The 24210-nt window shown below is 34.4% G+C and overlaps 2 protein-coding genes across 4 annotated transcripts; both read right to left on the reverse strand.

Annotated features, from left to right (window-relative positions):
• Positions 1-2112: 2112 nt before the first annotated feature.
• LOC132799443 (disease resistance protein RPM1-like) lies at positions 2113-9236 on the reverse strand. 3 transcript variants are annotated; one of them, XM_060811274.1, is made up of 4 exons: positions 9075-9236; positions 7020-7259; positions 3280-6556; positions 2113-2435 (listed from the first exon to the last, which is right to left on the reverse strand). In XM_060811274.1, exon 3 carries the CDS (start codon positions 5445-5447, stop codon positions 3690-3692), a length of 1758 nt encoding a protein of 585 aa, XP_060667257.1. In that variant the 5' UTR covers positions 5448-6556; positions 7020-7259; positions 9075-9236; the 3' UTR covers positions 2113-2435; positions 3280-3689. The 3 variants fall into 3 exon arrangements, with proteins under 3 accessions (XP_060667257.1, XP_060667252.1, XP_060667261.1); XM_060811269.1 differs by having other exon boundaries at positions 3280-6579; XM_060811278.1 differs by lacking the exon at positions 9075-9236 and adding an exon at positions 7385-7484 and having other exon boundaries at positions 3280-6579.
• A 1406-nt stretch (positions 9237-10642) lies between these two features.
• On the reverse strand, positions 10643-16607 carry LOC125420285 (disease resistance protein RPM1-like). The gene is made up of 2 exons (XM_048466829.2): positions 13572-16607; positions 10643-12622 (listed from the first exon to the last, which is right to left on the reverse strand). The coding sequence occupies exon 1, from the start codon at positions 16446-16448 to the stop codon at positions 14772-14774; it is 1677 nt and encodes a 558-aa protein (XP_048322786.2). The 5' UTR covers positions 16449-16607; the 3' UTR covers positions 10643-12622; positions 13572-14771.
• Between the last annotated feature and the right edge of the window lie 7603 nt (positions 16608-24210).

A 24210-nucleotide genomic window follows, 5' to 3' on the forward strand; every position in this document is an offset into this window, starting at 1 on the left:
AGAATCTCTCTCTGCACTCTCCAATTCTCTCTGGAATTACTCACTCTTCTCTCAAGCTCTCTCTGGAACTTATTGAGCTTGCTCTCTTGGCTTGGTTTACATGCAACAACGGGAAGGAGCCTATTTATAGGCTTACAAGGTTGGTTGCATAGCCACAATTTTCAACAGCTTAGCCCATAATTGTTGATCAATGCATTTTCGGTACAGCAATGATGTCAAAAATAGTGGCTGTCAAAAATGGTGGCTGTGGTTGGTGTGGCTGGACTTCACAGTATGCCGGTGAGTCGAAGTAGATGGCGTTAAGATTAGCATTGGGGATGTCAAACAATGGGACTTTTGGTCTAACAACAAGGAAGATGATTAAAGTTACAATTCCAAAGAAAATGAGGAGGAGAATAAAAGACGGAAAATAGCACCGCACCGTATTAAAGGGTTGGTCTTGCAAGGCTGAGTTTGCCTGAGTATTGTATGCTTTATTAGCTTTTCTGTGCCACTATTTGGCTTCTCAGGTACTGTTGTTGCTAGATCAATTGCTGGTTTTGATATGATAATCTGATGTAGAGATACCGATGTGGCATGCCTTTGTGGTGGGGTTGAAAAAGGAGGCGTTTGTGGAGGTGCAGGTGGAAGAGGAAGCATCTTTAAGAAGTGCTAAAGCCAAAAAAACCACAGAAAAAAAAAATGAAAGAATAGATGAATGAAGAAGGAAGATGAAGATGGTATTTGCTTTTAAATAAATTAGGAAGTTGATTAGATTAAGTAAAGAGGAGAAAAGAAGCTTTTGATTGAGGGGCAGTGGGACCAATGTGCTTGTTTTTGGTATTGGGAAAAGGTGGTGTAGGTGGGCGTTAAAGTTGGGAAATTGCAAATGTTTTGGTTTGAATGTTTTTCTGCTTTTGAAATTGCTCTACTGTTTGAGAAAGACCCAAAAGAAGTGGCACTCCTTTTTTGAACTTGTAATCAAATGGTGTAACATATGGTTGAGTGTCAGTCCAATGAATGGTTTAGATTATGTGGTATTATTAATTATACCTATCAAACCATGTTGCAAGTTTATGTGATTAAGCATGAAAGCCCGATAAAAGAACTTTCTGTCAGAAAGTTAAAAAAGTATAAAATAGTGATAATGTGCATATATACATTACAATAAGAATATCTAATTTGTAACCAATGTCAATGCGGTCTTGTTAGTGTATGATTCACTGGAGATTGTAAATAATTGAAAATTGATTCTATTTGGGTTTATTTGTCTATTTTGTTTATTTCTCAAGAAGGAAAAAGATAGATGAAAGAAAACAGAGCTTTTTTTTTTTTTTTTGTTCAACATTTCAAGAAGGAAAACAGAGGTTTCTACTGTTTTTCTTAACCACTATAAATGTATGATAAAATATATGTTCTTAACCTTTTTTTTTTTTTCCTTTTTGAACTTTGGTTGCCTATTCTGACCTGTTACGCAAACATTTTTTTTTTTAGTCAAAAGATTTATCGACTTTGTGAGAAATTAACTTATACGTAAGATACAAGTCATGGGCTTTATTTTGAAATGGAAAAACAAACAAATAAAAACAACAATTGTAAACCAAGAATTGATTTCTCATGCATTAGTTTCTAGAGCTAAACAAACAAATTTATAAAGCACCAATCCGGTCATTCATAGACTACAAAAAGAAGGAAGCATCGAACATGCTACAGGCAGAGGCAACAGAGTAGGCCAAACAGGATAAGAAACTGATATTTGATGTTATCTAGGCTAATTCCATCCCCATGCGATCAAATAACTGAAAAATTAATACATTAATTACTGTCAATCAATTTTCTTTTAAGAAAAAGAAAAAGAAAAATTATTATTAAGTTTTTAATTTCAATTTGAAAGGAAACAATAACAAATAATCATAGTAGAAATATATATATATATTTAAAAAAATCATGAAGAAATTCTCTTAAAATTTTGTATCTCATGTAGAAGGATTTGCACCAGATATCATAGATTTGAAGCTCAAATATTTATACTACAGGGCTCATCGAGCTTATTAAATCTTTGGTACAATTTTGTTCGCTGATTTTCTTTATTGGGTGTCACATAACACAGATTATAGCAATCAATCAGAAATCTGGAATAATTTAACAACAACCAATTTAAGCTGAGAATGAAATTAGGCACTGAAAGATAGCAAATTGTTTGAAAGTAACGTTAAACATAAGTCAACAAACATCCCTTCAAACTTAAAAAGGCAAAAGGAGGGCAACACTTGGAGTTGACATATATGCTGGAAATTGTATTATTACTGAGCACAGCAAAACAATTATGGCAGAATAATAGACAAAACAATGAAACGAGCTTGGAGAAGTGAGAACATATCCACCAAGCAGCAAGGTAGTAGCGGTACTGCCCGGCCACTTGTACATATATAGTTGAAAGCTCTCAATTATTTTACCTATCACAAAATCATGTCATAATTAAGCAATTAATCAGACCGAACCAGTATGGTGATCAACTGCCAGAAATTGTAACCAAATATATGCCTTGAAAATAACAATACAAGTATCTAAGAATATGTTACATATGGTCAGCAATGCCAACTTATTTGCCTCAAGGCTGCTCGAATAAATTTTTAATAAAAACAAAATTCCTAGAAACGATTAAGGGTTTAGGGCCTAATAAGAATATATATATTGTGAATATGAATATATTGTTTGTGTAAGGTTGGGGGAGAAGAATTAATATAAAACCCAAATTCAGAACAGCCACGTTACTTATCCTTTTGCATTGTCTTGGAAAACAGAAATACACATTTTCAATTAAGGGAAAAAGTAGACACATGTTCTAATAAGGCCACTCCAACTAGCAAGAAAATATTTGCTGAAAAAAAAAAAGAAGCAAGAAAATACCTTTTAATTTTTTTTTTAATAGAAAAATAGGGTTCCTGTCCTGTTCTAGCTATAAATTAAGGCAATACAACAATGCACAATTTTTTTTTTAATTTTAATTTTAATTTTTTGATATTGAATGCATAAATGAATTAAACATGAAAATGCATGTGTTAGGATCTGCGTCCAAAATAGCTACTTTGGTTGTTGGTCACATGAATGCCCATTCAATGTTTAATTACCAGAAAACTAAACAAAATGCACAATTTTATTTATATATTTATTTTTTATTAAATATTGAATGCATAAATGAATCAAACATGAAAACGCATGTGTTCGGATCTGCATCCAACATAACTAGTTTGATTGTTGGTTGCAAATGGATGCATATTCAATGTTTAGCACAATTACCTGACAAGTACGTAGGACTTAATTTATTTCTTCCAATTGACAAAATCAGAACAAACGGAAAGTTTCATATTTTCCTCCGCGCGTATAACGGATGAGAAGACGAGGGACATGTTGAACGATCTCATAGTGTTGTCCTCCTTCTGGTAGCATACTATCGTCGAACTCCTCCGACATATCATAAAAGCAAAGATATTGAAGGTTTTTCAAATGTTGGATACCGGAGGGGACCTCCTTCAATTGTGGACTGGGTCCAATGTGGAGGCTTTCAAGATTCACAAGTGATCCTTCCTCTATCACCACCCTCTCCAGTCCACTCAAATACTTGAGATCGAGCTCCTTCACTTTTGGGAACATCCCCTTCTCAAACTGCAATTCATCACCAACATATGCATCATCCCTTATCCGAAGCCTCAATAGGTTTGGCAGATTTTTAAAATTTTAAGTGGATCATCTTCTAATTTTGACCAAGAAATTCTTGTTATTGTCAGATTTTCAAGCTTCTTGATCCATTCTGGCAACTTCCTTAAACGCCCGTTTAAGTAGAGACGTTGGAGAAATTGAGGTGGAGATGACATGCTTTCTAAGTCGATCATATCATCTTCACTCGTTGCTGTTACTTCCAAAGATTCCAGGTGGTTCATCTTCTCAATACACCCTCCCAAAATCCTTCCATATTCACTTCTGAGATGACGGATGCCCAACCTCCTCAACTGCGTCAACTTTCCCAGCTCTTCAATTACCTCATCTCCCATCTCATTTACATCCAACTCGTATAAATTTTGAAGGGATTTTAAGCTCCCAAATCCTTTTTTTAGTTTTATTCCTTTCATTCTAGCTATGCAAAAATGCATGGTTAAGTCACTATTGTATCCTAAGAGATGTCGCAGCTTGTGAAGCCTTCTGCTCTCAGCAGGTATCTCAGACACAAATGATTGCTTTAAATCCAGAGTCTCAAGATTTACCAATTTCCCTATGGACCTTGGTAGCTCCTTTACTTGGGTGTTTCGAAGACTCAAATATCTTAAATGAAATAAGTTCCCAATATCTTCATGGATTGAATCTATTGGAGCATCTTCAAAATCTAAAAGTTTTAGAAGCTTGAAATTCTTTGCCAATGTACCTGGATTAAAAATATAGTTTAGCAGTGTTTGACTCTGATCAATGTTGAAATTCAAAATAATGCGAACTTGAGAAACTTGATCTGCATCTTGAAGAACACTAGTGCATGAATTGTTGACAATTGATAGGCGTCGAGTTACTATATCTCCTTTCAAAGTGGACTCATTTCCATCCACAACATGACAAAAAAAACTTGATTCCATCTTTTTGAGAACAACCTTACGCAAGAGATCATGGATGCGACAAGTTCTGATTCTTCCTTTAAAGTCTACCCAGGACACTTGAACCAGATTTCTATGTATTTGTTCTGTCAAATACTCAAGTGCAACTTCTTCTAATGTTTTATCCTTTTTCTGGTTCACAAATCCTTCAGCAATCCATTGTCTAATTAACCTTGAACATCTAATGGAATAGTCCTCCGGATGCATGCCAAAGTACAAGAAGCAAGATTTAAGATGGTAAGGTAGATCAAAATAACTAAGAGAAAGGATTTTCATTATGCTCGTAAGATTAAGATTACTATCCATCTCTGAACTAAGGCTATCATGCAATTTTTGCCATTCGACCGTTGTCTTGTTTTTTGTTTTGAGAAGACCAGCTATGGCTACAATAGCAAGTGGCAGCCCTTCGCATTTATCAACAATTTTACGAGACAGCTGCTCTAAATGGGGTGGACATTGTCCAGCACAATCTGGCTGAAAAACCTTTTTGCAAAAAAGTTTCCAAGGGTTATCATCACGCAAACGCTGTAATTCATGGACACGAAAAGATGGTGAAATTTTGCAGAAGTTTGGGACGTCCATATTTCGTGTTGTGATCACTACTCTACTTCGATTTTCATCATCAGGCAAAGCATATTGTATATCCCCCCAGAAATCTACTTTCCAAACATCATCGAATATCACAACATACCTTTTCTTCAGCAAGTAATCTCTTAATTTTGTAGTCAGCGTCTGCTCATCCATTTCATCAATTCCTGAGGAGTAGGTTCTTTCTTTTCCTCGTAGAATTTCTTGATGATGTTCTTTAATAGCTGCTTCTTCTGGCATGGCTGAGACACTGTTACCCAAGCATGGCAATCAAACTCTTTTGTGACTGAATCATAGACCTTTTTAGCAAGAGTACTCTTGCCCAAACCCCCCATCCCGACCACTGAAATCACAGTTCGTTGAGTTACTTGTTTATCTCCCAACCAACCAATCAATTTAGCCCGTGGAGATTCAATACCCACAAGTTCATCTTCCTCAAGATAAAGGGCCCGTTGTCGAGGGTTGTTCCATGAAGCAGATGAAGTGGTTGTAGATCCTTCCTCAATGGAATCAATGCCACAACTTTCTCTTCTATCTTTGATTTGACGAACTTCTACTTTGATGTGTTGTATCTGAGACGCAATCCGGTGACGTACTTTTAGTGTGATGATGCAGCCAGCAAACTTATAGAGGGAAGCAATGAAGCCACCGCGGCGAGGATGTCGTGGCAAGTGAAATATGTAATCATCAATCACATCTTCTATACGAAACGAAACTTGGGTTAGCTGTTTCACCCATGCTCTAACAGCTTCTCTGACAGTGTTATCTTCAGTTTCGGCCTTCATGCCTGCACCCTTGAGGAAATATTTGATGCTCTGTAGCTCATTTTTTATGTCCAAAACTTCAGAGTGAACATTTCTAAGCAACCTTACCTCTTCTGTCAGCAAGCCATTATAACCTCTCTCTTCGCCTGTCTTGTAGGAGATTTGGAAAGCTATTACTACCTAACAGTCGATGAGAACCAGGAGTATAATAGTAGAGATTGTAATCTCCGCAGCTTGTGCTATGAGAATCTGATGCTAATGTGAAGATTGCTGCATTTGCATTTGAAGAGGCTCATTATTTTTGGTGAAGACACATAAGAGAACCAGTCGGGCATGAAGGAAGACCAAAACTTTCCAAAGATTCAAATCTACGGGATTCCAAATCTTTCAGGAGCATTTTATCATTGATGAAAATGGAATCTGCCTGAGAGATGTTGAAGTCCTCATAGTAGTGTCCTCCCTCTTCCAATTAAATCTTCGGATTATATTTTTGTTCCGTGCAAATTAACAACCGTGTGCAATCCACAATGGGGAGGCTCTTCAGCTGAAATGATACTCAGTTTTGATCATTTGTTTGTTCTTCAGCTGAGTTAAGCAGCAGAAGATGACTGAGAACGAACACAATCAAGAAAAAATAAAAAAAAATAAAAAAAAATAAAAAAAAGGAAACAGAGCTCATCCAGAAAATAAAATTGATTAAACCAACTTTTGCTTTTATTGAATATCACCGAAACTGTAAACTTCTCCAATGACTTTTATTTACTTTTTTATTTTTATTTTTTTCAAATATTTAGACGGGTGCAAACGCTTGACCTCATGATATCTGCGCTATGTACACACTAATGGGACAATCTCATCTAATACATATTTTTGAATTGATATCTATGATTTCATTGGAAATGCTATAATATGACAAAATAAACACATTTTAGGCAGCCAATTAAACTGCCATATATTATATGAATTTTATTAATGTTTGGTCATTAATAATGACAAATAAAATATTTTTATAAGAAAAAAAAAAAACATTAATAAGTTAGGAACTTACCAAAGATTCAAATCTACGGGATTCCAAATCTTTCAGGAGCATTTTATTATTGATGAGAATGGAATCTGCCAGAGAGATTTTGAAGACCTCATACCACTGTCCTCCCTCTTCCAATTAAATCTTTGGATTATATTTTTGTTCCGTGCAAATTAACAAATGTGTGCGACCCACAATTCCCTCGGTGTTATATGGAAGTGGCCGGAAGTGGATCTTCCCCCCCCCCCTGGCTAGTTTTCCACACTGAAATGATACACAATTTTGATCATTTGTTTGTTCTTTAGCCGAGTTAAGCAGAGCAGAAGATGACTTAGCACGAACAGAATCAAGAAAAGACAAATAAATAAAAATAAGGAAACAGAGCTCACCCAGAAAATAAAATTGATTAAACCAATTCATGCTTTTATTGAATATCACCGAAACTGTAAACTTCTCCAACTGACTTTTATTTACTTTTTAGTTTTTGTTTTTATTTTTTTCAAATATTTAGACGGGTGCAATGGCTTGACCTCATGGTATTATACTAATGGGTCAATCTCATCCAATACATATTTTTGAATTGATCGTGTATTAAATAGATTTTGCCACATAAATAAATCTATTATTTCATTGGAGCTGCTATATTATGCCAAAAACAAACACATTTTAGGGCAGCCAATTAAGCTACCATATATCATATGAATTTTTATTAATGTATGTCCTTAATAGTCACAAATAAAATCCTTTTATGAAAAAAAAAAAAAAACAATAATAAGCTAGGAACTTACACTTTAATATAAAAATGGAATTTAAAGGGAAAAAATAGAAGAAAAAGATGGAAAATAAAGGAAAAAGAAAAAATAAAATAAAAAAGAAAAAAAAAAGGAAAAGAAAGGAAAGGAAAGGAAAAAGAAAAAGGTAAAGAAAAAATAAAACAAAATAAAACAAAAAGAGTTAAATATTAAACACAACATGGTTTAACCGCCACGAGGTTCAGTTCTTTGTAACAAGACTGTCTAGACGGTTTAGAGCCTAGAGGCTGTTGTGTTTACGCCAAATAAATAAAAGGGCCTTCAACTTATGACAACTGGGACAGCCCAATTAACAATGGGCTTTTGTGATTATCGTCTGAGTATTTGCGGGTTAATTTTCTAATTTCAAATTGATACAAGGTGTTTTTCTGGTAAAAACAAATTAATATATACAGTGCTTGAACTAAAGTTTTGGTCAAAATAAAGAAATGAATTTTAGCCCCAAAAAACAACAAAGTTGAAGAAGAGTTTCAATATAAAAATATTTCAATTTTAGTTTGGACTCAATTTTTGTACAGTACAATACCAGATCATATGTAATTTTGAGTTTCCTTTACATGGTATGTGTATTATTTTATTTTTGATGAATTTTGCATGGCATATTGATAGAATTGTTGGTACCAAATAGCAGTGATGAACAATTGATAGAATTTGGCAGGACAGCATAGCGACCATGTTTACACTTTTTCATATATAATGCTTTGGGTTTTAATCATCCAATGGTAAAAAAATAATAATAATAATAATAAAAAAACCCAGTAAATGAAAGTGACATTTCATTATAATCATTACAAATTAACCCTGAGAATAAATTTTTATTTTTGTTTCTTTTTGTCATGCATATGATTGTTTAGATTTTGGTTTCTTATTTTATAAATCATTAATTTCACGTTTGTTTGAGCTTATCTTGTAGGAAAATATGGGAGAATGGAATCTAATTAGAATTTTTAATTAGGAAATGGGCATTTCAATAGTACAAGGCTATTAAACTTTCAACATGTGTAGCATATTGCATTAATTGCACAGATTTACCCCCCTCTTAGTTACTATTGCAAGTCTAAACAATCCAAGGAATTCATAATTAATAATTAACCAGCAATATGTATACCACGTGCAGCCGGGAAAAGAAACAATTGCAAGTGTAAACAATCAAAGTAATTCGAAATTACTCATTAAAGAAGCAAAACTTTCTACAATATTTTCGGTAAACATAAAATAAAATAAAATAAAAGAAAAAACTTTCTCCAAGATCGATGAGATTGATTACCTGAGCAGTATGATCACCTCTCCAATGTTTGCGAAGATTGAAAATTAGCAAGGATACGAGAAATAGACTGGAGTTGCAAATAATTGAAATGAGAGAGTTAGGTATATTGGTCGAATAACTAACTATATGGATTTTTATTCCGACTTTGCATACTTTGGCTTATTCTTTTCTTGTCTCCATGTTTTACTCTTTCCTAAATAGAGATGCCTTATGTCATCTCGTGCCAGCAATCTCGCTTTATATGCTACTTTGCTTTGTTCTCTTTTCTTGGCACATTTATTGATTCTTTCCGTATCAGTAATGTCATGGATATGAGTTATTTACCAATTTGATGCGAGAAAAGTTACACAAAATTGATTTTTAGTTAGTTTTATTTAACCCTTCAAAAATTCACTTTTCATGTTTAATTTAGAGTAAGATTCAAAATATTGATACTGATAAAAGTAAAAATAGTTTAAAATTTAAAAATATCTGTATAAATATCCAAAATTATTGAATATTGATAGAAACACATAACAATGATGAAAATTGATTGAAATTTTTAATGAAATTTTAGGATCAGCTTATTTAATCAATTAGTTGTTAAGTTGATAATAAAAATTGTAAAAATGTTGAAATGATTTTATGTTTATTTTAGTCAATTAAACGTTAATGATTATAAATATATTATTATCAATAAAAAAAATACAAAAAAGTACGTATTTGATAAAAATATTTTTTAATTAAGATATATAAAAAAAAATCACAATTATATTATATATCATGAAATATTATTTCAATACCATATAAAATTTCTGAGTGGTTGAAAATTATTAGTCATTTTTTCATTCTTATTTTGAGATGTGAAATATAAAATGTAATTATTAAAAATTGTATCTCTTTGATAATTTTGCATGTAATTATTAATATGCCTATGATATGAATGTTGTATTAAATATGACTATCCTTATTGATAATTATTATATGATATCGGTTGATTATATGCAAAATTATTATCCTCTAATACTTAAGTATAAGATGATATCCACGAATTACTACTTGATAATATTTTATAAATATTTTATTTAATTTATTTAGCTACATTTGCAGAGAATATATTGTTGTAGAATATTTATCTACTTTATAATATTTATAATATAATGTTTATCATTTATTTCACACGCATATTTGTACTTTATATTTATAGAAATATTAAATTTATCATGTTAAAAAAAATAGATATTTAGGCAGTCAAACATCAATAATATTTATTAATTTTTTTTGGTAAAAAAAATTAAAAATTAAATTTAAAAAAATTTCAACATAAATTTTGAAAAAGTTCATGGAAATTTGGAATGAAAATTGTGGACTTTTTGACAAAATTATCAAGGAATTTTTAAAATGAAGAACAAAAGAGAATTTTTTAGATCATTAATTACATTATTAGCATTGCTTATGAATCATCTATAATGAATATGAGATTTGACTTAACAAAAAAAAAAAATTCTTTCCTTATAAAACTCATAAATAAAAAAATTCAAAATTTTAGAATCTATTGACTCTATATATTTATAAAGAGTTAATTAAAGTGAAGGAAAAAACTTAATTTGATTGAATGAGTACAACTAGTATTTATACAGAGTACATAACCGATAGTTGTTATAGATAACTATACAACATAACAGTGACCAAAATCTATGTACAAAAGATCAATGAAGTTAAAGACAACAATAAGATGACTAATATCTACATGACTGGAACTTAAGGTATGCCGGCTTTAACTCAAACAACAATGAATGAGGCTAACATAATTTAGTGTAGTAGTAGCAATCAAGTAGTTAATCAACTTCAGTTGAAGAGTGTAAAACGGTGCATTGCTTCTTTGACATCCAAGAAATTGGATTTGAACCAAGATACATGACATAGCTGAAGTTGAGGTACTGTCATCTTTATTATCCACCTAATCAGCATCACTATAAGCATGAAGGGACAAGGATGGCACTAGTTAGATTAGCTCCATCCTTAAGAGTTAGAGTTGCTAATGTAGATATTGGCATGGTAACTTCCTTGGCATCTACCATATGAGTCCTTTCTAAGAGATCATGAATGTATTTTCTCCATGTAAGAATAAGACCAGCTTTGCTTGATGTGACTTCATTTCCAAGAAAATAATTTAGATCACGAAGATCTTTAAGAGTGAAAGTGATGGAAAGAGCATCAACAAATTTAGAAAGAGTAGATAAATTGTTCCTAGTCAAAAGAAGGTGATCCGCATAGACTACTAGATAAAGAATGATGCCTGATTTATGAAAAATAAATAGAGAAGTATGAGACATAGAATTGACAAACCCGTATGAGAGTAGAAAGGTCTTCAATTCTATACACCATGCGCATGGTACTTGTTTTAACTAGTAGATTTTCTTGAGCCTGCAAACATGGGTCGGCCTATTGGAATCAATGAATCCTTAAGGTTACTCCATCTAGACCTCTTCATTTAGATGTCCATGGAGAAAAGCATTGTTCATGTCAAGTTGTCATTGTGGCCAATTCTTGGGTAAATCAATGCACAACAAAATTCAGAAAAGCATTTTTTTTTTTTCAGTCAAAAGATTTATCGACTTTGTGAGAAATTAACTGATATGTAAGATACAAGTCATGGGACTTTATTTTGAAACGGGAAAACAAACAAATAAAAAGAACAAGTGTAAACTAAGAATTGATTTCTCATGCATTAGTTTCTAGAGCTAACCAAACAAATTTATAAAGCACCAAGCAGGTCATTTATAGACTACAAATAGAAGGAAGCATCGAACATGCTACAGGCAGAGGCAACAGAGTAGGCCAAACAGGAAAAGAAATTGAGATCTGATTTTAGCTAGGCTAATTCCATGCGCATGCAATCAAATAACTGATAAATCAATACATTAATTACTATCAATCAATTTTCTTTTTTTTTTTTTTTAAAAAAAGAAAAAGAAAAATTATTATGAGTTTTTAATTTTAACTTGAAAGGTAACAATAACAAATAATCATAGTAGAAATATATAAATTTATATATTTAAAAAAATCATGAAGAAATTCTCTTAAAATTTTGTATCTCATGTAGAAGGATTTGCACTAGATATCATAAATGTGAAGCTCAAATCTTTATACTACAGGACACATCAAGCTTATTAAATTTTGGTACCATTTTGTTTGCTGATTTTCTTTATTGGGTATCACATAACACAGACTATAGCAATCAATCAGAAATCTTGATGATTTAACAACAACTAATTTAAGCTGAGAATAAAATTAGGCACTGAAAGATAGCAAATTGTGTGCAAATAAGGTTAAACATAAGTCAATAAACATCACTTCAAAGGCAAAGGGAGGGAAACACTTGGAGTTGATATAAATGTTGGAAATTGTATTATTTCTGAGCACAGCAAAACAAGTAAAGTAGAATAATAGACAAAGCAATGAAACGAGCTCGGAGCAGTGAGACGATATCCACCAAGCAGCAAGGGAGTAGCGGTACTGCCAGGGCCACTAGCACATATATAGTTGAAAGCTCTCAATTATTTTACCTATCACAAAATCATGTCATAATTAAGCAATTAATCAGACCGAATCAGTACGGTGATCAACTGCCAGAAATTGTAGCCAAATATATGCCTTGAAAATAACAATACAAGTATCTAAGAACATGTTACATATGGTCAGCAATTTTCTTGTCAGTTAATACTTGTGCCAACTTATTTGCCTCAAGGCTGCTCGAATAAATTTTTAATAAAAACAAAACTCCTAGAAAGGGTCGAGGATTTAGGGTCTAATATATATATATATATATACTTTGTCAATAAGAATATATTGTTTGTGTAAGCTTGGGGGAGAAGAATTAATATAAAACCCAAATTTCAGAACAGCCACGTTACTTATCCTTTTGCGTAGTCTTGGAAAACAGAAATACACATTTTCAATTAAGGGAAATAATAGACACATGTTTTAATAAGGCCACTCCAACTGGCAAGAAAATATTTACCAAAAAAAAAAAAAAGGCAACAAAATACCTTTTATTTTTATTTTTATTTTTTAACAGAAAAACAGGATCCTGTCCTGTTCGAGCTATAAATTAAGGCAATACAACAATGCACAATTTTTTTTTTCACTTTAATTTTTTAATCTTGAATGCATAAATGAATTAAACATGAAAATGCATGTGTTAGGATCTGCGTCCAAAATAGCTAGTTTGGTTGTTGGTGCATGAATGCTCATTCAATGTCTAATTACCAGAAAACTAAATAAAATACACAAAGTGTTTTTTTTTTTGTTTTTGTTTTTTTGATATTGAATGCATAAATGAATTAAACATGAAAACGCATGTGTTCGGATTTGCATCCAAAATAACTAGTTTGATTGCTGGTCGCATATGAATGCATATTCAATGTTTACTTACCTGAAACTAAATAAAATTGCAAGTGTTCTAATTTAAGTAACTATCATAGAATTCAAGAATTTAAATATTAGCACAATTACCTGACAAGTACGTAGGACTTAATTTATTTCTTCCACTTGATAAAATCAAAACAAACGGAAAGTTTCAAATTTTCCTCCATCGCGCGTATAACTGATGCTAACACGAGGGACATGTTGAACGATCTCATAGTGCCGTCCTCCTTTTGGTTTCATACTCTTTTTGAACTCGTCCGACATATCATAAAAGCGGAGATATTGAAGGTTTTTCAAATGTTGGATACCAGAGGGGACCTCCTTCATTTGTGGACTGGGTCCAATGCAGAGTCTTTCAAGATTCACAAGGGATCCTTTCTTTATCACCAGCCTTTCCAGTCTACTCAAATACCTGAGATCGAGCTCCTTCATTTTTGGGAACATCCCCTTCTCAAACTGCAATTCATCACCAACGTATGCATCACGCTTTATCTCGAGATCCAATAGGTTTGGCAGATTTTTCAAATTCTGAATCGGATCATCTTCTAATTTTGACCAATTAAATGATATTCTTGTCAGATTTTGAAGTTTCTTGATCCATTCTGGCCACTTCATTAAACGCCCACTTAAGCAGAGACATTGGAGAAATTGAGGTGGAGAAGACATGCTTTCTAAATCGATCATATCATCTTCACTCGTTGCAATTACTTGCAAAGATTCCAGGTGGCTTATCTTCTCAATACACCCTCCCAAAATCCTTCCATATTCACTTCTGAGATTACGGATGCTCAATCTCCTCAACTGAGTCAACTTTCCCAGCTCTTCAATTACCTCAGCTCCCATCTCATTTACATCTAACTCGTATAACTTTTCAAGGGATTGAAAGCTCCCAAATCCTTCTTTTAGTTTTATTCCTTTCGTTCTAGCTATGCAAATATGCATGGTTAAGTCACGATTGTATCCTAAGAGATATCGCAACTTGTGAAGCCTTCTGATCTCAGCAGGTATCTCAGACACAAATGATTGCTTTAGATCCAGAGTCTCAAGATTTACCAATTTCCCTATGGACCTGGGTAGCTTCTTTACGTTGGTGCGTCGAAGACTCAAATATCTTAAATGAAATAACTTCCCAATATCTTCATGAATTGAATCTATTGGAGCATCTTCAAAATCTAAAAGTTTTAGAAGCTTGAAATTCTTTGCCAATGTACCTGGATTAAAAATATAGTTTAGCAGTGTCTGACTCTGATCATTGTTGAAATTCAAAATACTGCAGACATGAGAAACTTAATCTGCATCTTGAAGAACAGTACTGCATGAATTGTTGACAATTGATAGTCGTCGAGTTACTATTTCTCCCTTTAAGGTGGACTCATTTCCATCAACAACATGACAAAAACTCGACTCCATTTTTTTGACAACAACCTCACGCAAAAGATCATGGATGCGACAATTTCTGAGTCTTCCTCTAGAGTCTACCTTAGACACTTGAACCAAGCTTCTATGTATTAGTTCAGCCAAATACTCGAGTGCAACTTCTTCTAATGTTTTATCCTTTTTCTGGTTCACGAACCCTTCAGCAATCCATTGTCGAATTAACCTTGAACATCTAATGGAATAGTCCTCCGGGTACATGCCAAAGTACAAGAAGCAAGATTTAAGATGGTGAGGTAGATCAGAATAACTAAGAGAAAGGATTTTTCTTATGCTTGCAAGCTGAGGATTGCTTTCCAGCTCTGAACTAAGGCTATCATGCAATTTTTGCCATTCATGAATGGTCTTGTTTTTAGTTGAGAGAAGACCAGCTATGGCTACAATAGCAAGTGGAAGCCCTTCACATTTATGAACAATTTTATGAGACAGCTCCGCTAAGTAGGTGGGACAGCGTCCCTCAAAATCAAACTTAAAAACCTTATTGCAAAAGAGTTGCCATGCTTTGTCATGGGGCAAAGGCTTCAACCTACGGACATGAACTAATGATGAAATTCTACAAAAGTTTGCGACCTCCATATTCCGTGTTGTGATCACAACTCTACCACCATTTTTATTATCAAGCAAAGCATGTTCTATATCCCCCCAGAAATCTACTTTCCAAACATCATCGAAAATCACAACATACCTCTTTTGCAGCAAATACTCTCTCAACTTGTTAGTCAGTGTCTCCTCATCCATTGCATTAATTCCCTCAGGAGCGGGCTCTTTGTTTCCCTCGCAGAATTTCTTTATGATGTCCTTTAGCAGCTCCACCTTCTGGTATGATTGAGACACTGTTACCCAACCATGGCAATCAAACTTTTGCTTCACAGAATCATAGACCTTTTTAGCAAGAGTAGTCTTGCCCGAACCCCCCATCCCGACCACCGAAATTGCAGTTCGATGAGTTTGTCGTTTATCTAACAACCATCCAATCAATTCATCTCTTGGAGAATCAATACCCACAACTTCAGCTTCCTCAAGATAAAGGGCTTCTTTTCGAGGGTCATACCATGAAGCAGCTGCAGAAGTAGTAGTTGTCGATCCATCCTGCTGAATAATGGATGGGTCAAAGCCATACCTTTCCCTTCTTTCTTTGATTTGACGAACTTTTACTTTGATATCTTGTATCTGAGACGCAATCTGATGGCGTGGTGTTAGTTTGATTAAGCAGTGACCAAATCTACAGAGGGAGCCAATAAAGCCACCTCGGTGACGATGTGTTGCCAAGTGAAATATGTACTCATCAATCACATCTTCTATACGAAAGGAAACTTTGGTTATCTGTTTCACCCATTCTTTAACACCATCTCTAACAGAGTCATCCTCGGTTTCAGCCTTCATGTCTGCATCCTTGAGGAAACATTTGATGCTCTGCAGCTCATCTCTGATGTCCAAAATTTCAGAGCGAACGTTTCTCAGCAACTTCGCTTCTTCGATCAGCAAAGGTGTGAGGTATTCAACAACAAAGCCCACAGCAGTCTCCGCCATGATAACCTCTTGGCTTGTTGATCGATGAGAAGTTTGGTTCGAATTAGAAATAAGAAGAATACCAGTATGACTAATATGAACGCGTCAATGAATCTAATTTTGAAGATGCCACTCTGTTTTTTTTTTTTTTTTTTTTTTTTGGTTGTGTGTTTTTGAATGAATGAATGAATTATACAATTTCCTCATAAACTGATTGTCCTCGAAGCTGAGTCAGAAGATGAGACAGTCATTGATGGCTAGCTACTATGCAGGTTGACTCTTAATTACTAGCAAACGGGTATAATTTAACTACCTATTTCTGAATCACACATATGGTTTACAAACATCCGTATTATTTATTTATTTATTTATTTTTGTCACGGGCATGAATATTGATCATGCCTGTGACAAAAATTAAAAAAAAAAAAAAAGGAAAAGAGTCTTGATATTTCATGTGATTGATGCAGAAGAAAATTTACGAATCAATAAAGTCCCTAAATTCTTACATCTTCCATTATCGAATTTTACCAATTACATTCAGAAATGTGAAAGTCGGAAAATAGAAAAATAATCCAGCAAATTATTTTATAGGTATTATAAATAAAAGATTTACAGATTTACTAAACCAATTGAATAAACATAATCATAATATTATAACAATAGTTTTTCAGATCAACCAAATAATTGACACAAACTTAATTACACTAACATACAGAGCCTACATAATAAAGGACTCTATTAATTTCTGCACAATCATGGTGTTTTTATTTGTTATTTGTTATTTTATTTTATTTTCATGTGTTTAACTAATCAGATTCTGATTTTGATATGACAACTTTCGCCTCAACCCCCATTTCATTGGCACCAAGATATGACAACTTTCGCAAGTCCTTTAAGCACCCAATTCCCCTTTCTACTTTGATCCCTCTTAAACGAACTACACATAAATCCATCTTGTAGTCATGATAGTAACCTACAAGATATCGCAATTTGCAGAGTGCCATGATCTCTATTGGTATCTGATATACCAATAATTGCTTTAAATCCAAAGTCTCGAGGTTTACCAATTTGCCTATGGAACTTGGGAGCATCTTTACTTTTGTATTTCGTACACTTAAATATCTCAAGTGGAATAAGTTGCCAATGGCTTTAGGGAGACAATCCAGTAGTGCATCTTCAAAATCAAGTACTTTTAAAAGCTTAAAATTAGTGATGAGGGTACTCAAAATGGTTGTGGAAATTTCATCTTTAGTGAAAGTCAAAATACAACGAATGCCAGAATGTTCACTACTACTTTCAGAAGCATTGGTGTTCTTAAATATTGATAGTCGTTGACTTATTCCTTGATCAGTACTTGACCGATCATTTCTAGCAAAATGTTACAGAAGCTTAAACTCTTCATCTTGTTAAGTATGATCTCACACAGAAGATCATGGATGCAACAAGTTGTAACTTTTCCATTCAAGTTCACTCTAGACACTTGAACCAGACTTCTATGCACTAGCTCTGTCAAGTATTCCTGTGCGGTTGCTTCCAATGTCTTATCCTTATTGTTATAGTTAACAAAACCTTCAGCTATCCATTGTCGAAATAACTTTTTACATTTGATAGAATAGTCCTCTGGATACAAGCCAAAGTACAAGAAGCAAGATTTAAGGTAATGAGGTGGCTCATTATAACTAAGGGACAGTATTCTTGCAATACTTGTTAGATGGGGATTACTCTCCAACTCTGAGCTGAGACTATCGTTCAGTTTTTGCCATTCATGAATAGTTTTGTTTGTGGAATTCAGAGAACTAAGAAACAAAAAACAAGAAAAACACACAACACGATTTAACGAGGTTCGGCCAAAGATTGCCTACGTCCTCGTGCTCAGGTTCTCTGAGCTTCTGCTATTTTATTATATGTTGAGGAAATTACAAGTTTGCAGGTTCTACAATGGTGATTCACACAGAGAACACCTAAAAACCAACCTGTTAGCCCCCTTTTCACCCTCACACAGTTCACTCACAAAGGTTTCACAAAGAAATACTAATTACCCTTACAGAACCTATTGAAAAATTGAAACAACAAAGAAAGATCAAAACTTTCTCTCACAAACCCAGAAAATCAATTCAGAAAATGTTCTACAACTCTGTAAAATGTTTTTCACTCTATGAAGAAGAAGAAGAAAATAATAGTTAGAATCTGAAGGTCTTAAACAGCCTTTTAACTCCCTGTTATAACCAACCTAACCATTGCACGTGTTTCAGTTAATTAAGCAAACTTCAAAACGTTGTCATTCCCTTTTGAAAAACTTAAGCCCATCAAAGCAACACTATCGTTTCATCCCTTTTTCCTTTCTTGAACTGTGAGCATGGGTTTGAATACTTGAAGCACAGCTGAACATTATTTCCTCAGCTCTTGAGGATTAATTTCTCACATTTCTCCACCTAATCCTCAATAGCTTAAATATAGCAGAAACTTTAAGAACCATCCTTGCAAACTTCACCTTGTTCCACATTGACCTACCCCAACTCCGAGCAAGGTTTTACATGAATTAAACCTGCTCACAGGTAGGACTTCAGTTCCCATATCTATGGGATTGAGCTCAGTTGGTATTTTCTCCAACCCAAATTCTTTCCTCTCCACCATATCACGAATAAAGTGACACTTAATCTGGATATGTTTCGATCTCTCATGAAACACCGGATTTTTGCAGAGATGTATAGCACTTTGGCTATCTGAATAAAGTATAATAGCTTTGTTAAGCACACCAAGTTCCAATAGCAGTCCCTTGATCCAAACAACTTCTTTACCAGCTTCAGTTACTGCCATATACTCAGCCTCTGTAGTTGCTAAAGCCACCACTGCTTGTAAATGTGACTTCCAATTTACACAATTTGCACAAACAGTAAATGCATAAGCAGAAATTGATTTTCTCTTGTCTTGATCCCCAGCATAGTCTGCATCTGTGTAACCAAGCAGCTCAACTCCATCTTGACTGCCTTTAAACAACAACCCTTCATTCATAGTGAACTTCAAGTATCTCATGAGCCACTTCATAGCATCGTAGTGACTTCTTCCAGGATTAGACATCAATCTGCTGAGAATACTTACAGCATGTGCCAGATCTGGCCTTGTACTAACCATTAAGTACATTATTGATCCTATAGCATTAGAATATGGCACACCACTCATATCTTCTTTTTCCTGTTTAGTAGCTGGACATTGATTTGCAGATAACTTGTAATGTCCACCTAATGGTACACTAGCAGGCTTTGCTTTGCTCATATTAAATTTGGAGATTACCTTCTGAATGTAAGTAGTTTGCTGAAGCTTCATCTTTCTATTCCTTCTGTCTCTAATAATTGTCATCCCCAAAATTTTCCTAACCTGCCCAAGTTCTTTCATATCAAACTCAAAACTGAGTAGTTGCTTCACAAAATTAATCACCTTTACATTTGGTCCTGCCAGCAACATGTCATTTACATAAAAAAGTAGATATACAACATTTACACTCATTGTATCCTTAAAATACAAACAGCTGTCAGAATTACTCCTTGCAAACCCAGTCTTCAACACAAAAATATCAAACCTCCTATACCATTGCCTTGGGGATTGCTTTAAACCATAAAGAGACTTCCTTAGCAAGCATACAAGCTCTCCACCCTTTCTAGTAACTTCATATCCCTGTGGTTGCTTCATATAAATGGTTTTTTCCAAGTCTCCATGAAGAAAAGTAGTTTTTACATCTAACTACTCTAATTCCCAATCAAAATGTGTAACTAGAGAGAGCATGATTCGAATGGTGGTGTATTTAACCACAAGTGAGAAAATTTCATTGTAGTCCACACCCTCAACCTGTGTGAACCCCTTTGCTACCAACCTGACCTTAAACCTCACTGGATCAGGCTTAGTTAATCCTTCCATGACTTTGTAGATCCATTTGCAATCCACAATCCTTTGTTTTGAAGGAGCTGAAACTAGATCCCACATATGATTTTCATGCAGAGACTTCATTTCTTCATCCATGGCCTGTTTCCATTTCCTTGCTGCTGTAGACTCCATAGCTTCCTTATAATTCCTAGGTTCATTGTCTGAAAAGTCTTGAAAACCAACCAAAGCATATGCAATGAAGTCAGCATAGCTATATTTTCTGTTTGGTATCACTTTTCTCTTAGTTCTATCTCGAGTCAACAAATATCCAGGTGAAGCAATTGTTTTGGATGGTGAAGAAGCCTGTTGCACTTCCCTTTCATTATCCGAATCTGATTCTGTCTGCAGTGGAGTTTCATCTTGATGAGCATCTGATTCATTATCCTTTGAGGAGCCTCTTTCTTGATGATCTGGTATATTGACTCTAGGTATAGGTAGTTCTATCTGTCTGGTCTCTACTTGTTGCTTTCCATCAATACCAACACTGTTAGTGATCTTGCAAGGCATAATATTTTCATTAAAAATCACATCCCTACTAACAATGACTCTAAACCCTTTACTTTCTCTATCCCAGAGTCTATAACCCTTAACCCCTTGAGGATACCCTATGAAAACACAGTTCAAAGCTCTGGGTTCAAGTTTTCCCTCTGATTGGTGTGCATATGCTGCACAACCAAAAACTCAAGTAGTCATAGTTTGGCATCTTCCCTAACCAAACAAACTCAGGTGATTGAAAATTGAGTACTGTAGAAGGAGACAGATTTACAAGGTGCATAGCAATCATAACTGCTTCACCCCAAAACGGCTTTAGGAGACCCGAGGAGACTAGCATACACCTTACCTTGTCTAACAAAGTTTTATTCATCCTCTCAGCAACACCATTTTGCTGAGGAGTATGTCTTACTATTCTATGTCTTAAAATGCCTTGAGTTTTACAAAAATTATCAAATTCCCTATTACAAAACTCAAGTCCATTATCAATCCTTAAGGCTTTCACAGACCTATTAACCTGTTTTTCAACCAATAACTTCCACTGCTGAAATCTACTAAAAGCCTCATCTTTTGTTTTTAACAAGATTACCCAAACCTTCCTAGAACAATCATCAATTATGGACATAAAGTACCTGTTTCCACTTTGAGTAGAGACTTTAACAGGGCCCCACAGATCAACATGTACATAATCAAGCATAGACTTAGCTCTATTTGTACTTAAATTGAAACTAAGTCTATGTTGCTTACCTAAGATGAAGTTTTCATAGAAGTCTAGTTTGCTTATCTGTTCTTTACCAAAAAAATTTTGTTTATTCAAATAATACAAGCCCTTTTCACTAATATGTCCTAATCTATATGCCATAATATAGTATTATCAATAGGAGTATGAACAGAAGTATTGCAAGAATTAAAAACAGCTTCACTAAGCAAGACATATAAGCCACTTTTCTTAATACCCTTAAAAGCAACAAATGAGCCCTTTGATATTCTCATTTTTCCATTTTCAGTTTTAGAAATACAACCAGCATCATCAAGCATACCAAGAGAGATTAAATTTCTCCTTAAACCAGGAACATATCTTATTGAATTAAAAGTTCTGGTGGTGCCATCATACAATTTAAACTGTACATTGCCAATACCAACTACCTTGCATGAATGGTCATCTTCTAAAAGGACCTGTCCTTCCTCATACTCTTTATAAAACTGAAAAACATCAAGAACAGGACACATAAGAAATGAGCATCCTGAGTCTAGAACCCATTCTGACTTGTTTTGCTCACTGTCAGCAACAAGTACCTCCCCAGAATTTTCATTAGAAGAAACAACAGCAAGATCACCATTTTCATGGTTCTTGCTTTTATCATCTCTCTTTTTCTTATAACAAAACTTCATAATATAGCCTTCTTTCTTATAGTAGTAACATTTTTGACCCCTTGTTCTAGACTTAGATCTAGAGTGGTCTCGACTCTTCCCCCTAAAGTTAATATTTCCAGAATTCCTAGTGGCACTTCTACCCCGAGCACTAAGCCTTTCACTTTTTGACTCAGACTTTAATTCTATGTCCCTGGACTTTAAGGAACTGACCACTATATCCAAAGACAGAGAATCGCGACCATACTTGATGGCATTCTTGACATCTTTAAAAGACTCAGGCAGAGAATTTAATAAAATTACAGCATTATGTTCATCACTAAATGTAACTTTGCAATTAGCCAGATCCAAAATTATTCGATTAAACATGTCAAGATTAGAGTCTAAATCCTTAGAAGTATCCATTTTAAAGCCAAAGAATTCCTCTAGTAACAAAATTCGATCTAGAAGAGACCTTACCAAATAAAGCTGTTCTAGTTTATTCCACATCTGAGAGGTAGTTGTTACCTCATCTACCTTCTTGAGAACACTGTCCGAGAGATGCAGGATGATTGTACTCAAAGCAATCTCGTCCATCTCCAATCTCTTGTCCTCTGGACGATCAACAGAGAATGACCGTCAATGGCTCTAGCAACTTTCATCTACACGAGGATTGCCCTCATCTTCTTCCTCCATAACAAAAAATCACCCTTGCCATTAAAGATTTCCACCTCTATTTTCGAAGGCATTGTTAAATCTTCAAGAAACCTAAGATTCCGAGACTAGAATCTTTCTAAACACACTCAGAAGATTCAAGAAGACAAGCTCTGATACCACTTGTTGTGGAATTCAGAGAACTAAGAAACAAAAAACAAGAAAAACACACAACACGATTTAACGAGGTTCCGCCAAAGATTGCCTACGTCCTCGTGCTCAGGTTCTCTGAGCTTCTACTATTTTATTATCTGTTTAGGAAATTACAAGTTTTCAGGTTCTACAATGGTGATTCACACAAAGAACACCTAAAAACCAACCTATTAGCCTCCTTTTCACCCTCACACAGCTCACTCACAAAGGTTTCACAAAGAAACACTAATTACCCTTACAAAACCCATTGAATAATTGAAACAATAAAGAAAGATCAAAACTTTCTCTCACAAATCCAGAAAATCAATTCAGAAAATGTTCTGCAACTCTGTAAAATGTTATTCTCTCTACGAAGAAGAAAAAGAAAATAGTAGTTAGAATCCGGTGGTCTTAAACAGCCTTGTAACTCCCTGTTATAACCAACCTAACCACTGCACCTGCATTGCACATGTTTCAGTTAATTAAGCAAACTTCAAAACGTTGCTGTTCCCTTTTGAAAAACTTAAGCCCATCAAAGCAACGCTGTCATTTCATCCCTTTCTCCTTTCCTGAACTGTGAGCACAGGTTTGAATACTTGAAGCATAGCTGAACATTATTTCCTTAGCTCTTTAGGATTAATTCCTCACAGTTTTGTCTCTAGTTGATAGAAGACCAGCTATGGAGACAATTGCAAGCGGTAATCCATCACATCTTTCAACAATTTCACGAGACAACTTCTCTAATTCAGTGGGACAATGCCCCTTATTAGATTCAAATTGGAAAACTTTTTGCAAAATAGCTTTAGGGACATTTCTAGAGGCAATGGTTTCAACTTGTGGATATAGACAGGGGATGATTTTTTACAAAAATTTGTGACATCCATACTTCATGTGGTGATCACTATTCTTCCACTATTTTTATTATCAAGTAAAGCATGTTCTACTTCACCCCAGAAATCCAGTTTCCAAACATCATCGAAAAAGGCGACGTACCTTTTTGGCTCCAAGTAGTCTTTTAGCTTCTCTGTCAGTTTCACTTCGTTCATTGTGTTGATTTTTCTAGGAGGTAACTCTTCCTTGGACTCGTAAAATTCCCCTATCAGGTTCCTTAGTAGCTCCTCTATGGTGTATGATTGAGATACTACGATCCAAAAATGACAATCGAAGTTTCTTTTAA

This window comes from Ziziphus jujuba, chromosome 1 (genome assembly GCF_031755915.1).
Source record: "Ziziphus jujuba cultivar Dongzao chromosome 1, ASM3175591v1".
In the NCBI taxonomy this organism is placed as follows: Eukaryota; Viridiplantae; Streptophyta; class Magnoliopsida; order Rosales; family Rhamnaceae; genus Ziziphus; species Ziziphus jujuba.